General features: G+C 40.2%; 1 protein-coding gene across 3 annotated transcripts in view; it reads right to left on the bottom strand.

Moving 5' to 3' along the window:
• The window catches only part of TMCO4 (transmembrane and coiled-coil domains 4), a 142,434-nt gene that overhangs the window by 103,365 nt on the left and 22,499 nt on the right, over positions 1–16,570 (bottom strand). For all 3 annotated transcript variants that reach the window (XM_056795682.1, XM_056795681.1, XM_056795683.1), the window contains 2 exons: positions 14,273–14,447; positions 13,599–13,626 (listed from right to left, as the gene is read on the bottom strand). In XM_056795682.1, the coding sequence (XP_056651660.1) occupies positions 13,599–13,626; positions 14,273–14,447 (203 nt within the window). The remainder of the gene's footprint in view (positions 1–13,598; positions 13,627–14,272; positions 14,448–16,570) is intronic.

Below are 16,570 nucleotides of genomic sequence, written 5' to 3'. Positions count from 1 at the left end.
TTATATTATATAGTGATATGTTATATAATACATTATATAATATATTTATATATTATACAATATTTTGTTATACAATACACTATATTTACATATAATATGTTATATATAATACATTTATTTATACATCATATATAATATAGTATAACAATATACAATATACAATATGTAATAACATTTTATATGTAATGCATATAATACATTATATAATATATTTATACATTTATATATAATGCCCTGTATATTTAGATATCATATAATACATTATATATTGATGACACATATAATATACAGCAAAATATCATATATACTATATAATACATTATATACATATAATACATTATATAATATATTTATGTATCATACAATACATATTTATATATTATGTAACATATTTACATACATAATGTATAATAGATATTTATATACTATATAATAGATATAAATAAATTAGATAATTAAATATTATCTCATTTGATCCTTGCTACAACCCTTGGATAAAGGGACCATTATTATTCCCAATTTTACTGATGAGGAAACTGAGGCAGACAGCGGTTGAGTGACTTATCCAAACTTACACAAGTGTCTGAGACTAGATTTGAACTCAGAGGTTGTGACTTATCCAAATTTAAGAGTACCTGAGATCAAGTTGGAACTCAGCTCTTCCTGACTCCAGGTCTCCCCCTCGAGCCAATGCACCATCTAGCTGTCTGATAGGATAGCTCTCTTATTGACAATCCGAGGAGGGAGAGAACTAAGAATACCAGGGACTTACTGAAAGCACAGAAAATAGGGAATTGAGGCAGGCAGTGGACATTTTAAGGAGTCATGGAAGTTTCACGTCACAACAAATGCCTCTGAGGTCTGTAAATGATCTGGCAAGTGGAGACAAGTCTGGAGGAACAGTGTATGCTCCTGCCTTGGTCTGACCAATCTATCAAACAATCAATAATCATTTATGGAGTGCCTACTGTGTGCCAGGCACTGAGAGCAGCTGGAGGGTCGTGCTCAGTCCTGGGTATCGATGACAATTTAGGGAGAATGTGGACAGGATGTAAGTTCCCAAGAAGAGTCTAAACAACCCTAATTTCTTCCATCGGCCACAGATCTCAGATTTAGTGCTGGAAGGAGGTCAGAGGCCATCTGGTCCGATCCTTCTGCTGTAGATGAGGAAACTGAGGCTCTGAAAGAGCCAGTGATGTGACCAAACTGCTGGTCTCAAGATCAGGCCATGGGAGGACCCAGATTGGGAGGGCCTGGATTCTACTCCACCGTATGATCTTAGGCCAGTTAGTTATCTGATCTGTGGGGACCTCTATTGTTCATCTGTAAAATGGGAATGGTGGACTAGCTGGGCCATGCTCTGGGTCAATGGTCCTATAGTCACCTGAAGAATGGAGGATGTTTAGCAGAGAGAAGAAGAGCCACACCTGGAGGCTTCATGATCCTCTTTGTGTTCCCTTCCCTGAGAGCAACACCTGGCACCCAGTAGGTGCTTTCTGAAGGCTTCCTGGACAGGTGGATGGATATACTGTTGTGTCTTCAAGTATTTGAAAGATTGTCAGATGTGGAAGATGAAATATGTCTGTTGGGATGGCATGTTGGGGACTGGGTAGAGGTGAGACCAGCTGGCCTCTGTCATCTCTTCCAACCCTGAAGCGCTAATTCTAAAGATTTTAGAGACCATAGAGATTTAAAAAACCAAACAAACCTTTACCCTCTCTCTTTCAAAGGCAGAAGAGTAGTAAGGATTAGGTAACCGGGGTTAAGTGACTTATCCAGGGTCACACAGCAAGGAGGTATCTCAGGTCAGATTTGAACTCAAGACCTGTCTCCATGCCTGGCTCACTACCCACCTAGCTGCCCCAATACCATCAAGATTAATTTCTTAATCTGGAGTTTATGAATTTGTTTAAAAAAAAACACCCTTATTTTCTGTCTTAATAACTTTAAGAAAGAAGGTCAAAGGGCCAGGGAAACAAGGTTGAGTGACTTGCTCAGAGTCACATAGCTAGTATCTTAAGTCATATTTGAACCCAGGTCCTCTGGACTCCAGGTCTGCCACCTGCCACCTTGCTGATCCTCTGTGGACTTGTTTTAAAAATATTTTGAGAACTGCATCTCAATGGAATTTGTTTTTGTTATCATCCTTTGGATTTTATATTCTGCATTTAACATTATTCCAAGAAGGTCCATAGGCTTCACTAGACTGCCAAAAGGATCTGGGACACCAAAAGGGTTAATGGAGTGCAGAAAAAGAGTTCCTAGGAATTCCAGACAAGCCAGAGTCCACTTGGAAATCCAGGTGAAATTGAGCCTGTGCAATTAAAAGCTTAGAGAGGCTTTGTTATGGAATGGAAAGAGCATGAACCCAGATAGACCATCTTAGCTTTATGAACTTCAGCTCCCTTATCAGTTAAATGGGGCTAATAACATTCAGAGCTTCATAAACTGGCTACAGAAATAGGAGCAGTTATTAAGTTAAGTGTTAGGTTAACGAATCTCTCTGAAAAGAGCAAACTTCCTTCCAGGAATGGGATGACACATGGGTACCCCATTCTGCTATCAGAACTGTGACCTCCCTTGTGGCTGCTAAGCACGTACTCCAAGCCAAAGGGTCCTCTCTTTTGTGTTCCTTTGGTTTTATGTTTTATGTATTAATTGATTTATTTTTCAATCAATGAAAAGTCAGCCTTCTCTACCTATTTCCTTCTCTCCTCTAACCCCATTAAGAAAACTAGAAAACCAAAACCCCTGTTATAAATGTGTATAGTTGGGGCATCTAGGTGGCACAGTGGATAGAGTGCCAGGCCTGGAGTCAGGAAGTCCTGGGTTCAAATGTGGCCTCAGACACTTTTTAGCTGTGTGACCCTGGGCACATTACAGAATCCCATTTGCCTAATTTTTTTCCTCTGCCTTAGAGTTGGTTGTTTCTAAGATAGAAAGTAAAAAATGTATAGTTTTACAAAATAAATTTCTGCATAGACTTAAAAAAAAAAAGGCTAAATCTGCCCTCTGAATCTATCCCTTCTCTGTCAGTAGGTGGGCAATGTCATGAGTTTTCTAGAATTATAATTGACCATTGTGTGGATCAGAATTACTGTCTGTTTCAAAGTTATTTATCTTTAAAATATCATTGTTATTGTATAAATTGTTCCACTCACTTTACTTTGCAATAATTTACACAGTTTTTTTCAGATTTTTCTTAAATGATCCCCTTGATAATTTCTTTTAGCATATTAGTATTATATGACATTCATATAATATCACTGGTTTAGCCATTCCCACACTGATGGGTACCCTCTCAGTTTCCAATTCCTTCCTTCCTTCCTTCCTTCCTTCCTTCCTTCCTTCCTTCCTTCCTTCCTTCCTTCCTTCCTTCCTTCCTTCCTTCCTTCCTTCCTTCCTTCCTTCCTTCCTTCCTTCCTTCCTTCCTTCCTTTTTCTCTCTCTTTTTTTCAACCCTTAACTTCTTTCTTTAGTATCAATTTTAAGACAGAAGAACAGCAAAGGCTAGGCAAATGGGGTCACAAAGCTAAGAACTGTCTGAGGCCATAGTTGAACCCAGGTTGTCCCAATTCCAGGTCAGGCTCTCTATTCACTGTGCTATCTACCTGCCTCTTATTTCTCTTTCTTTCTTTCTTTCTTTCTTTCTTTCTTTCTTTCTTTCTTTCTTTCTTTCTTTCTTTCTTTCTTTCTTTCTTTCTTTCTTTCTTTCTTTCTCTCTCTCTCTCTCTCTCTCTCTCTCTCTCTCTCTCTCTCTCTCTCTCTCTTCTTCTCTTTCTTTCTTTCTTTCTTTCTTTCTTTCTTTCTTTCTTTCTTTCTTTCTTTCTTTCTTTCTTTCTTTCTTTCTTTCTTTCTTTCTTTCTTTCTTTCTTTCTTTCTTTCTTTCTTTCTTTCTTTCTTTCTTTCTTTCTTTCTGTCTCTTTGGACCTAGTTGTGTATTTCTGGGTCAAAGGATACGCATAATTTAATGACTTTTGGGGTCCAGCTCCAAAGTGTTTTTTCTAGAATGGCTGGACTGGTTCCCAGTTCTACTTACAGTGCATTCATGTACTGATTTTTTCATAGTCCCCACTAGTATTGGTTGTTTTTCTTTTTTGCCAACTTTACCAATTTGAAAAGTGCTTGAATTGTCTTAATCTGCATTTCTCTAATTATTAGGATTTAGAGCATCTTTTTATATCTATTGATAGCTAAGATTTCTTCCAATGAAAACTGCCCATTCACATCCTTTGACCATTTATCAAATAGGGAAGGGCATTGTGCCCTATGAAAGAGAGGTCATGCTCTCCCCTAGCCACATTCCCATGATTGCCCAAAGAGAACCCACTCCTTTTCAAGAACCCATTTTAACTCAGTAGGGCTTAAATGAGAAAGATGTCCCACCATCCAGAGAGCTCAAAGAAAGTCCACCAACAGCAAGGACAGTCTTGTTGGGAAACCAGTTCAAGTTCCAGGGACTTTCATTTGCTTAAAGAGTGAAAGTAAATTCCTAAAAGATTCCCTCCAAGTCTTAGAGCTGAAAGGGATCTTGAAAGATAGTCCAGTCCTTGACCTGGGGAGAGTTTATAAAAGAACTAGAAAGAAAGTATGTTTACCACCTGAGTGATGTTAAAGAGCTTACAGGGTCCTTAGAACCCAGAATATCAGAGCTGAAAGGGATCTTAGAACCCAGAATGTCAGAGCTGGAAGAACCCTTAGAACCCAGAATATCAGAGCTGGAAGGGATCTTAGAACAGAGAATGTCAAAGCTGGAAGGACCCTTAGAACCCAGAATGTCAGAGCTGGAAGGGATCTTGGAACAGAGAATGTCAGCATTAAAAGGGAACTTATTGATGATTTTACAGATCAGGAAAACTGTGTCCTAAGAGGTATAGTGATTTACAAAAGACCTCACATGTTGTAAGGGGTGGAGATGCGATAGTCCCAGGTCTTTGGACCTCAATTCCAGGACCCTTTCAAGTGGTTCACTCAGGAGGGTTAAGAATGAGTAGAGAACTTCACATCCATGTAACTTTTTTGTAACTGACCCCATAACTAATTAACCCACACATGCAACCATTGGCAAGTCACTCTTGAAACTCAGTTTCTTCAGTTATAAAATAGGGACAGTGATATTTGTGCCACTCGCCTCATAGGGTGTTATCAGGATCAAATGAAATGTATAAGAAAATCTCCTTATAGCTAAAATTCTGAATTTCCTTACACAATCACATCACCTCCCCCACCCCAGGTCTGTTTCCCATTTGTAAAATAAGAAGTTGAAGAGTTCTAAGATCACCCTTCTAGAAAATGTTATCTGGTCCCATCCCCTGACATTATACCCTTGGCTGACAAGATGAAAATTGAGTACCCATATCACGAGGGCAGAAAAGGCTATAAAAATGCCCAGAACCAGAGAGAACTTTGCTCTGCCACTAGGGGGAAGCAAGAACTTAGGCAAATTAATGTTAATTCTTAATGTCCCTTATTTTTAAAAAATGATATACTTCTGATGATCTGCTGTATTAGTATTTCTAAACAAAGTCATCTTGGGATGTCAGAGATGGAAAGAATCCTAGAACCCAGAATATCAGAGCTGGGAGGACCCTTAGAACCCAGAATATCAGAGCTGGGAGGGACCTTAGAACAGGGAATGTCAGAGCTGGGAGGAACCTTAGAACAGAGACTGTCAGAGCTGGGAGAGACCTTAGAACAGGGAATGTCAGAGCTGGGAGGAACCTTAGAACAGAGAATGTCAGAGCTGGGAGAGAGCTTAGAACAAAGAATGTCAGAGCTGGGAGAGACCCTAGAACAGAGAATGTCAGAGCTGGGAGAGACCTTAGAACAGAGAATGTCAGAGCTGGGAGAGACCTTAGAACAGAGAATGTCAGAGCTGGGAGAGACCTTAGAACAAAGACTGTCAAAGCTGGGAGAAGACTTAGAACTCAGAATGTGAGAGCTGAGAGAGTTTAGAACAGAGAATGTCAGTTAGGAGAGAGCTTAGAACAGAGAATGTCAGAGCTAGGAAGAACCTTGGAACCCAGAATGTCAGAACTGGGAGGGATTTTGTAACATAGAATATCAGGGTTGGGGGGATTCTTAGAACAGAAAATGTCAGGGCTGGGAGTGGAAAAACAGCTAGGTGGTACAGGGGAGAGATGTCCAGAAACAGGAGGTCCTGGGTTCAAATTTGGCTCCAGACATTTTCTAGTCACTTAACCCTAAATTGCCTAGTTCTTACTCTTCTGTCTTGGAGTTGTTACTAGGACAGAAAGTAAGAAATATAGAATATAGAATGTTGGAGTTGGAAGAAATCTTTGAGGTTAGCGTGTCAGAGCTATAAGAGACATAGAAAGTTAGAGCTAGACAGGATATTATGGTACAGAGGTTTTGAACACTAGATTTGCAATCAGAGGACACGGGTTCACAACTCCTTACTATCTGGGGGACCTTGAAGAATCACTTAACCTCTTTGGCTTTCAATTTCTTCAACTATAAAAATAGAAGCTACAGAAAAGACTTTAGACCTTTAGACCTCTGGTGTAGATAATCTGAGGCATTTCTGATTTGATAAGTATTTATTAAGGGCCCACGACATACATGATCCCATACTAGATGCTAGGGTTACAAAGACCAAAGAATTCCCCCCTTCGAGGAGCTTACTTCTTATTTCCAGCTATGACCTTGGAACACAGAGGGACCTTTAAGGATCTCTAGTCCTATTCCTTCATTTGATAGTTGGAAGTGTCTCTGAGACTATAAGGCCCATACCCAAGCGCATACAGGATTCATGACAAAGCCAGGAGCAGAATTTAGTTCTCCTGCTTTTTAGGCCATTCTAGATCCTAGATCTAGATCATTCTAGATCCTAAGATGCCCCTTGAAGATCACAAAATTACATAGGGCCAGAGCCAGACAGGACCTCAGAAGTCACTACCTGAATTCAACCAATACCTAAATAATTCCTTCTAATAATAGATCAAAGTCACAAAACTTTGTAGAATGCAAAATACTTTGCATATAATATTTCATTTGAGCTTCTCAACAACCCTGAGAATGTGGAAGAGAGAGGGATACTTAAGGAAATACAAGGACTGGATTTTGCAATGTTTCCTCATGCAAAAAGGAGATAGAACTCTGGCTGTCAACAGGGGACAAGAATGGAATTTCCAGCTATGAAAAGGAGGTGAGTAGTTGGGGATACAGGCTTTTTCCCTTCTGAACTGAGGAGGAAAGGAGCATCTCACTGAGCTTATCTGGCTACCAATCCCTCGTTGAACCGAAGAGATAAAAACTAACCATCTGTCTGTATAGTTGTTGGATAGAGACTTTTTCCCTTTGGGGAAGGCAATAACCTATCCATCAGAAGATTTCCTTCAAAAGATATATCTGTCTCAAGAAAATACATCATCTTGAATACACAAAGATCTTAAGGTCTTTGGGGACTTGAACCCTAGACCTGAGCTTCAAACCCCTGAAGAAACTCTAGGTGGAAAATAGATCAGGGACTTCCTGTTCCCTCCTCCCTAATGCATTATACCAAACCCATCCTCTAATCAATAGATCTTTTAATTTACTGAGGAACCAGCTATCTTCTTCAATGTACTAAAGGGGATCATAGATACAATCAGCTAAGAGAGAGTAGTAAGAGAGATTGAAGGGGATTTTCTCTTATCCTTCAGCTCTGGTCAGAGATTCAATTCCATTTTCTCTGGGACAGCTCTGCTTGGAAGGGAGGTGTTGTTCCTCTTTATCTGTTCCCTCCCTCTCAGTTACCTGTCAAACTTTGGTTCCTGATCCCCCACTAGTACAGTTGTGGCACCCCAGATACAATTATTCTCCCCATTTTACAGATGGGGAAGAAATTTGAGACTCAGTTACATTAAATGATGCAGCCAGTTAACAAATATTTATTAAGTGCCTATTTGTGCCAGACATTGAGTTTACAAAGAAATATTCCTGCCTTTAAGGGGAAGTTTACATTCTAAAATGGGAAGTAAACATGTAAATAATTAGGTACATGTAAGATAAATGCAGGATGGATGATGAGAGGAAGTTCGCTCTAGCAGATGAGGGGACTAGGAAAGGCTTCCCCCAGAAGGTAGGATTTGAGCTGACTCTTGAAGTAAACTAAGAGGAGGAGGTGAGGAGGTTGAACATTCTAGTGCCAGGAAAATGCATGGAGATGGGAGATGAAGCTGACCAGAGCAGCTGGATCACAGAGTTTGTAAAGGGGAAGTAAAGTGTACATATCTCTAATTATTAGTTATTAGCAGCATCTCTTTATATATATATTGATAGGTTGGATTTCTTCCTCTGAAAAGTACCTGTTCACATCCTTCAAATCAAATTAAAAAATTTGGAAAAAACCCAGGAAAGGGCCAGGTTATAAAGAAATTTAAATGACAAACAGTTTATATTTGGCAACTGGGAGCCCCTGGAGTGGTGACTTGCTGGAATTCAGAGCTGGAATTCGGAAAAATCACCTGGAGAGGGGAGACATGAGGCGAGGAGACCTAGGAGGAGGCTATTGAAACAGTTCAGGCAAGAGGCCATTCAATAATTCAATTCACACAACATTTATTAAGCATCTGCTATGTGTAAGGCACTATGCCAAGTGCTAGAGGTAGAAAAAGAGGCAAAAATGGTCCCTTTCCTCCAGGAGCCTTTAGTCTAATAGTGGAGGTTGTTGTCATTCAGTTGTTTTCAGTTGTGTCTGACTCTTCATGAATCCATTTGGGGTTTTCTTGGCAAAGATCCTAGAGTGGTTGGCCATTTGCTTCTCCAGCTCATTTTATAGATGAGGAAACAGAGGCAAACAGGGCAAAGAGACTTGCCCAGAGTCATACAGCTAGTGTCTGAGGCCAGATTTGAACTCATGAAGATGAGTCTTCCTGACTCCAGGTCCAAAGCTCTATGCACTGTGGTGCCATCTTGATGCCTTCCTAATGCATCCTTTCCCTTGAATTTAATGTTCTTTTCAAAGTAAAGGCATTTAATAAATGACATAATAACAAAACTAGTAATAAACTATTCTCCTCTCCATTTACCTCTCTAACACTTCCAATCTGGGGGGAAATATTCATGAAGACACATGCCATCAGTGCACATTTAGAGGAATAAAAGAAATGTGTGGAGGGGCAAACACCTAGAGAACAAATAGGCAGCTAGGTGGTGCCAATTGTGCATGGAGTGCCAGTCTTGGAATCCAGAAAGACCTGAATTCAGATCCAGCCTCAGACACTTACTATCTATGTGACCCTGGGCAAGTAATTTTACTCCTAGAGGCCTGCCTCAGTTTCTCCCACTGAATAAAGAGAATAATAAAAGCACCTACTCTCCAAGACTTATTGTTGGGATCAAAAGAGATAACTTATCTGTAAAGTGCTTAGCTCGGTGCCTGGCATATATATAGTAGGCACTTAAATGTTTGTTCCTTCTCTTCCCTCTCCTTTGACTATAGTGCTATCTATCTCTTATCTAAGGGGAAGAGGGGGTTCTGAAACATTTTCAGTTAAAATTCCAGAGGAAAAACAGATAGGTGGTACATGGGAGAGAGAAACATGTCCAGAAACAGGAGGTCCTGGGTTCAAATTTGGCTTCAAACATTTTCTAGAGGGATGACCCTAGGCAAGTCACTTAACTCTGAATGCCTAGTCTTTACTCTTCTGCCTTGGAGTTGTTACTAGGACAGAAAGTAAGAATTTAAAAATAAAATAAAGTAAAATTCCAAAGGCTTTTGTTAAACACATCTTTTAGAAAAGCAGATGCCCATAGCTGTACAGCTGCATCTGTCAGAGGAGGAATAAACCAAATCTCATCTGCTACCTCTTCTCTTCTTTTACACAGATTGCCTGTCCACTGTTTCCACAGGGACTTGTTGTGGAACCCAGGTGTCAAACACTGTGGAACACAAAGCTGGGTCATCCTAGCTGGTTAATGCTGCCCAAATGACAGCCCCCAGGAGCAGAATCGGGACCTACAGAAGGCCAGATTATACAATGGGAAGCCCCCAAACATAGAGAAGGAGTTTCTTACAAGGCAAGTTTCTGTGGTTTTGAGCTAACCCTAAAAACCTCCTCCTAAAAATTCAGCAAAGCTCCCTTGTCACGGATTTCATCCTCTCAAGAAAGTAGGAAGTTTCTCCTGACCAGTTGAACTCTATCCTTCTTGCTGATTATAGTCCTAAAAGTGCCCTGGTAAGTTTCAGGGAACAGGTTCTACAGGGTGTCATTTCCAATGAGCCAGGCCCCGGCATCAAAAAAGGAGGAAGGGCTGCCCACATTCACTGTCAGAGCACTTAAAAAGCACAGCTATGAAAGCAGGATGCTGGCCCCCCCAGAAAGGGAACACTATATGGCGTTAGGGGAGCCCAGGATTCTGCTTGCACGGCTGACACTACCTTCCTGGCCTTCAGCTTCCTCAAGGAGCAAAGTCACTTCTAGTTCTGGCATACTATGATCAAAAGATGCTTCTAGCTCTGACATTCTGAGTTCTAAGGCCCTTTTCCAGCTCTGGCATTGTGTTCTAAGGGCTTTTCTAGCTTTGGTATTCGGGGTTGTAAGGATCTTTTCAGCGCTGTCCTTCTAGATTTGACATTCTATGTTCCAAGGCCCTTTCCCAGCTCTGACACTGTGTTCTAAGGTTTCTTCTAGCTTTGATATTCTGGGTTCTAAGGGTCTTTACAACTCCGACATTCTGTGTTCTAAGTCTCTTTTCTAGCTCTGACATTCTGGGTTCTAAGGTTCTTCCTAGATTTGAGGTTCTAGGCTCTCTCCCAGCTCTGACATTCTGGGTTCTAAGGCCCTTTCCCAGCTCTGACATTCTAGGTTCTAAGAGTCCTTCTAGCTTTGATATTCTGGGTTCTAAGGCCCTTTTCCAGCTCTGACATTGTGTTCTAAGGCTCTTTCCAGCTCTGACATTCTGGGTTCTAGGACCTTCTAGCATTGGTATTCTGGATTCTAAGGGCTGTCCAAGTTCTGGAATTCTGTGTTTTAAGGGCCCTCTCAGCCTGTGTTCTAAGGGCTCTCCCAAGTCTGACGTTTTCTGTACTAAGGGCCCTTCCAGCTCTGACATTCTGTGGGCTAAAGTTTCTTCTAGCTCTGACATTCTGTGTTCCAAGGGCCCTTCCAGACCTAATATCTGTTTGAGAGGCCCTTCTAGGTCTGATACTCTCTGTTCTAAAGACCATTCCAGCTCTGATATTCCATTTTACCTATTCTACTCAGTTTTTACAACAGCTCCAACACTCTATCTCTTAACAAGGTCCCTCTCACCTCTCATATCTTCTGTTCTAAGGCTTCTTCTAGCTCTGACTTTTTCTATTCTAGGACCCCTCTCAGCTGTGATGTTCTATGTTTCTTCCTGTCAATGACTGCCTGGCTAAAACGTGTTTCCTTTGTGGCAGTTAATAATTTCAAGCTCTGAATCTTTAACTCCTCATTATTATAGGGCAGTGATTGAGGGCCACCGAATTAGCCTGTAACACTTCACAGATGTTACCAGAACTGAATACTCTTTAGATATGCAAGAATATGATGACTTGCACTTGGAGACATATATAGGACACTTGAAGAGGAAGCCTCTGGGCCTGCAATATATTTAATGTGTCCTTCTCTTCAATTGTGATGGCCACACTAAGACTACTGGGAGAACACATGGAAACACAAAGAGGGGAAGGCCACTGTTGTAGTGTAGTGAAGAAAGCACTCCCCTTGGAGTCAGAAGATCTGGATTCAAATGATGGCCTTGACACCAGTTCTATTTTAGACAAGTCACTTCTCTGACCTCAGACTACTCATCAGTTCTCTGAGGGCAACGATTATTTCAGGGTTTTTAAAAAAATTGTTTTGTATTTTTTTATATATTTTATATATATTCAGAGCTAGATCATTCCCTTAATTTTACAGGAATGAGGAAACTGAGGCCCAGGGAGGTTTAGGCAACTTGCCCAAAATTGTTCCTTCTTTACATTGTACTCAAGTGATTGTTGTTCATCCTTCGTTTTCTAAGAGGACCAATGACATCACGGAGGGATGACTTGACTTGTGCATGAATTGAATTTAAGTGAGGCAGAATCACACAAAGCCTTCAGTCTCACTCTCTCTTCCAGAGTCATTGAAGTTCAGTGGCAGAACAAAAGTCAAGGCTACTGGTGATGGCCATGCCTCCTTTACATGTAGACGGTCCTAGGATCAAGCCCCAGTGGAACCAATCCAAGTGATAACAAAGGTGTAAATCAGAGCTTACTGATCACTGATTATCTGAATTGTACCAGTCCACCAGGCTCCCGGTTTCTGTCCCTACTTCAGGTTGTGGGTAGTGGCATTGTCCTTCACTTCCCACGCTGGGAAATCAGTGAGACTAAAGGATAACTAGATTATAATTTCACCAGAGGTATAAGATATTAGACCACGAGGCAAATGGGTACAGTAAGAACATTTTCTTACTGGATCCCCTTCCTTGTTATTGACATTGTTGCTTATCTTATTTAAATGATTGGAGAAATAACAAGATGTTATTGAAATGATCATGACTTCTCATCTTAAACTTCCCAGGAAGGGAAATAAAATGGATTTTGTTGGGGGAAGTGATATTTTGGGTCTTTTATTCCCATTTTTGTACCTAATTTATACCCAATTGAAGCTGTTGTTATTGTTTGGACATTTTCAGTTGTATCTGATTCTTCATGACCCCATTTGGGATTTTCTTGGCAAAGATATTAGAATGGTTTGCCATTTCCTTCTCTATCTCATTTTAAAGAGGAGGAAACTGAGGCAAATAGGTGATTTTCCCTGAGTCACAGAGTCAGGAAGTATCTGAGGCCATATTTGAACTCAGATCTTCATGACTCCAGACTTGGTTGGTGCTCTATCTACTGTACCACCGAGTTGCTCTTATCACTTCACATCACCTCTCCAAGCAGTGAGAAAACAAAATAAAAATCAAACATTTCCTACTTTCAGGAAGCTTATGTTCTACTAATCAGATCAAGGAAAAAGATCTTAAATAAAAGAACATGCTTTTAATCCCTTCATTTGAAAGATGAAATAACACCCAAGGTTCTAAACAAGGAGTATATTGCCCAAGCTGACACCATACTACCTCTAGGTAAAGTCAATTACCAAATGGAATAAAGAGCCTGATCTAGATCTCAGAATAAGAAAGAAGAATACCCAGAGAGGTAGATAACAGTCATTCTGGATCACGTTTTCTTTTAGAATGTAAGCTCATTGAGGGCAGGGACTTAATTCTTATTTACATCCCCAGCACCTAAGACAGTACCTGGCACACAGTAGACACTCAGGAAATGCTTATTGATTACACTAAAAAGGGTTGGAGAAGAGGGGAGAAAAACAGATTTGGATGGAAGCTTAGGGTCCTAGACTTTAAGCTCTAATTCCTCTTCAGAATCTCTGGGCTATTAACAATCCAGCCCATACAGAAATATCTCCAGTGACTAGGGGCTCATTTCCTCATAAGGAAATCTGTCTCACTATTAAAGATATAAAATTAAGAAAAAAACCCAACCCTCTAATTTTCTAAATCTTATGAGTATTGACTAAAATTGAGAGGGTGCCCTAATTTTCTAAATAAGACTTAGAAAATCAGACTTACCATTCCTGAGAGAGAAGGCCAGAAGATCCTAGGAAACAAAAGGAAACTAGCGATTTATACAAAATCAATGATTAAAATCCTATTATGATTTAACCCTGCTTGGAAGGGATTTTAGAGATCCCCTAATCCAACCCTTTCATTTAACAGATGGTGAAACTGAGGCCCAGAGAAGTCAAGGGGTTACCCAACTTGGCTGCCATTTGTTTGGGCAAACATCAACTTGAGCCATCACTCTCTTATCCACATTCGCATTGCCCTACCTGTCTTTGAGTACCTGCCCATTTTACAGATTAGGAGAAAGCTCAAAAAGTTTAGATAATTTGCTCAGGGGTAATCAACACATTGAAAAAGATCTATGTTCCTTAGGTCTAGCCCATTAATTTCCCTTTACAAGGAGGGATAAATATGAGGAAAAAATGATAGAGCACAGAATGCCAGAGCTGGGAAGAGTCCTTTAAACACAGAATGTGACAGCTGGGAGAGCCCTTAAAACACAGAATGCCAGAGCTGGGAGGGAGCTTAGAAAAGAGAATGTCAGAGGTGGGAGGTACTAGAGGTACGCTTTATATAGAAAAGTCTGTACCAGTCCTAGTCCTAGTACCCATTTCCAGTCTCGCTTTGAGAAAATTCTCTTTTTCCATTTGACTGCCCCCTGCCCAAGGAGGTCTGGATACCTGAGTAATCACCAGTGGATCATTTCTCAAGACTGGATCCTTCAATAAGATTTCTGCAAATGCCTCTTCTTGTTCTCCTCCCAGGCCACTGGCAAAGGCTACGATGGATGGGAGGACACTTTCTGGTAACTGCAGCCATTTCACTAGGCCTTCCACATATTCTATTCGGAAGGAGCTGAAAGAAACAATTGTTTCAGACACAAAGATTTCTGCTTTCTCCTCTCTTAATTCCAACTCCTGATTATCTAACCTTGGAAAGATCCGAGTTAAATAAAATTCACAGATAATTTGAAAACATCATTTTAGTAAAAACTTTACTAAAGGACTAACAAATCACAAACTTAATAATGAAAACCTACCAACAGCAATAATAATAGCTAACATTTATATAGCTTTTCAAGGATTGCAGAATGCTTTACAAATATGACCTCATTTGATGCTCATAATATTTCTAATGGGTAGGTGCTATAATTATCTCCATTTTACATATGAGGAAACAGAGACGGATTGTGGTTAAATGATTTGTCAAGGGTCATAAAGCTAGGAAGAATATGAGGTCACATTTGAACCCAAGATCTCCTGTCTCTGAGCCTGCCTTTCAAACCACTGAACTACCTAGCTACCTCAGAAGCTTACAAGATCCCTATGAGATGGGTGTGAAAAGATTTTATTCCTATTTCACAAATGAGGAAACTGAGGCAGAGGTCATATAACTTGCCCATAGTTATATGGAATCAAAGAATCTAAGAGCTATAATAAAACCTCAGAAGCTACCAAATCCAATTTACATTCAACCAAGATTCTTCTTTTTAGCAACCCCAACATGTGGAGATCCAGTATCCAGCCAGATATTTCCAGGAAGGAGAATCCACCACCCCCTGAGGCAATCCCCTTCACTCATGGATAGCATCAGATGGCAGGAAAGACCTTGTATAACATTAATCCCAAATCTGCCATCCATTGCTCATAATTTTCCCTTCAAGAGCCAAGGAGAAAAAGTCGAAATTTCTTCTGTACATGGCAGCCTTTCAACCATTTTAAGACAACTTCTTGTTCAATTCAAGTCTTTTCCTCTCATACTTGATGCTCCCAGGACTTGATTCTTCAATGCTGGGGTCTTTAGGCATCTCATTGTCTTGGTCACCTTCCTCCAACCCACCTATGTCCTTCCCCAAAAAATGGCATCCACAACTGCTTCTGGCAACTCCAGCTATTTCATTAGGCCTTCCACAAACTCCATCCAAGATGATATTAAACTAATAATGACTACTATTTGAACTCAGGTTTCTGATTATATGTTGGACTCTGTCCTGAACATCCAACATATGAATTATCTACAATTTTTTTGCCCCCCCCCCCAATTAAAGAAAAAATGTTGCTAGCATACACCAATCAATAGGTCATAAGAACCTAGGCATGAGTCCATTTCTGCCCGAGATAGTAGATTAGAAGGCTCAGTTTGACTTGTGGTCATACTCAAAGCTCAGTGTCATTAATTATAGAGTGAAATTCATGCAGCCCATAATAGAGACTTCAAATCATATATTTTTCACTAGTGAAAAACTCAAATACTCCCAGGAAAGTGAACTTTTAAGGTTTCTTCCAGCTCTGATGGTTTATATCCTAAAAGCAAAGAGGATTAGCAACAAATCTGGAGAGGCTCCTTAGAATGGTAAGGCAGGTAAAGAAGGGTGTTGGGAAAAAAAAGGTGAATTTAAAAGGATATCTGATCCTTTGCTATACAGTTCATTCTTTATTAACGAGATAAAATGTCCTTACTAGCATCCAAGCAACTATGTCCTCTAAAATATTCTGTCAATAAAGCACAAAAACTATTCTAAAAAAAAAAATCAGTCAATATGCACCTTGGCATATTGTTAGTTAGGTAACTAGGTAGTTAGGATAGTTAGGTATGATGACAGATCAGTTGGGAGAGGGTCTTCATGTGGAAAAGGGAGAACCTAATGAAATACCATATTCTCTGTATTAGGAAATTTTCTTTCTAATTCCTGACCTGGGCCCATCATAGAGATGGTTTATGCATTGAATAATGAAATTGGACTGGATGATCTCTGACATTCTTTGCTCTAAGGCCCCTCCCAGTTCTGACAGTCTATGTTTTAAGGCTCCTCTCAATTCTGACATTCTGTCCTAAGATCCTTCCCAGTTCTGACATTCTCACTTCTAGGTCTCTTCCATCTTTGACCTTCTATGTTTTAAGGGTCCTCCAAGCTTTGACATTATCTGTTATAAGGCCTCTTTCACCTCTGACATTCTATATTCTGAGGTCCTGCCTAG

Source organism: Monodelphis domestica, chromosome 4 (genome assembly GCF_027887165.1).
Source record: "Monodelphis domestica isolate mMonDom1 chromosome 4, mMonDom1.pri, whole genome shotgun sequence".
Lineage (NCBI taxonomy): Eukaryota > Metazoa > Chordata > Mammalia > Didelphimorphia > Didelphidae > Monodelphis > Monodelphis domestica.
Note: the sequence above shows the minus strand (reverse complement) of the source record. Positions and strands in the feature narration are given on the sequence as shown.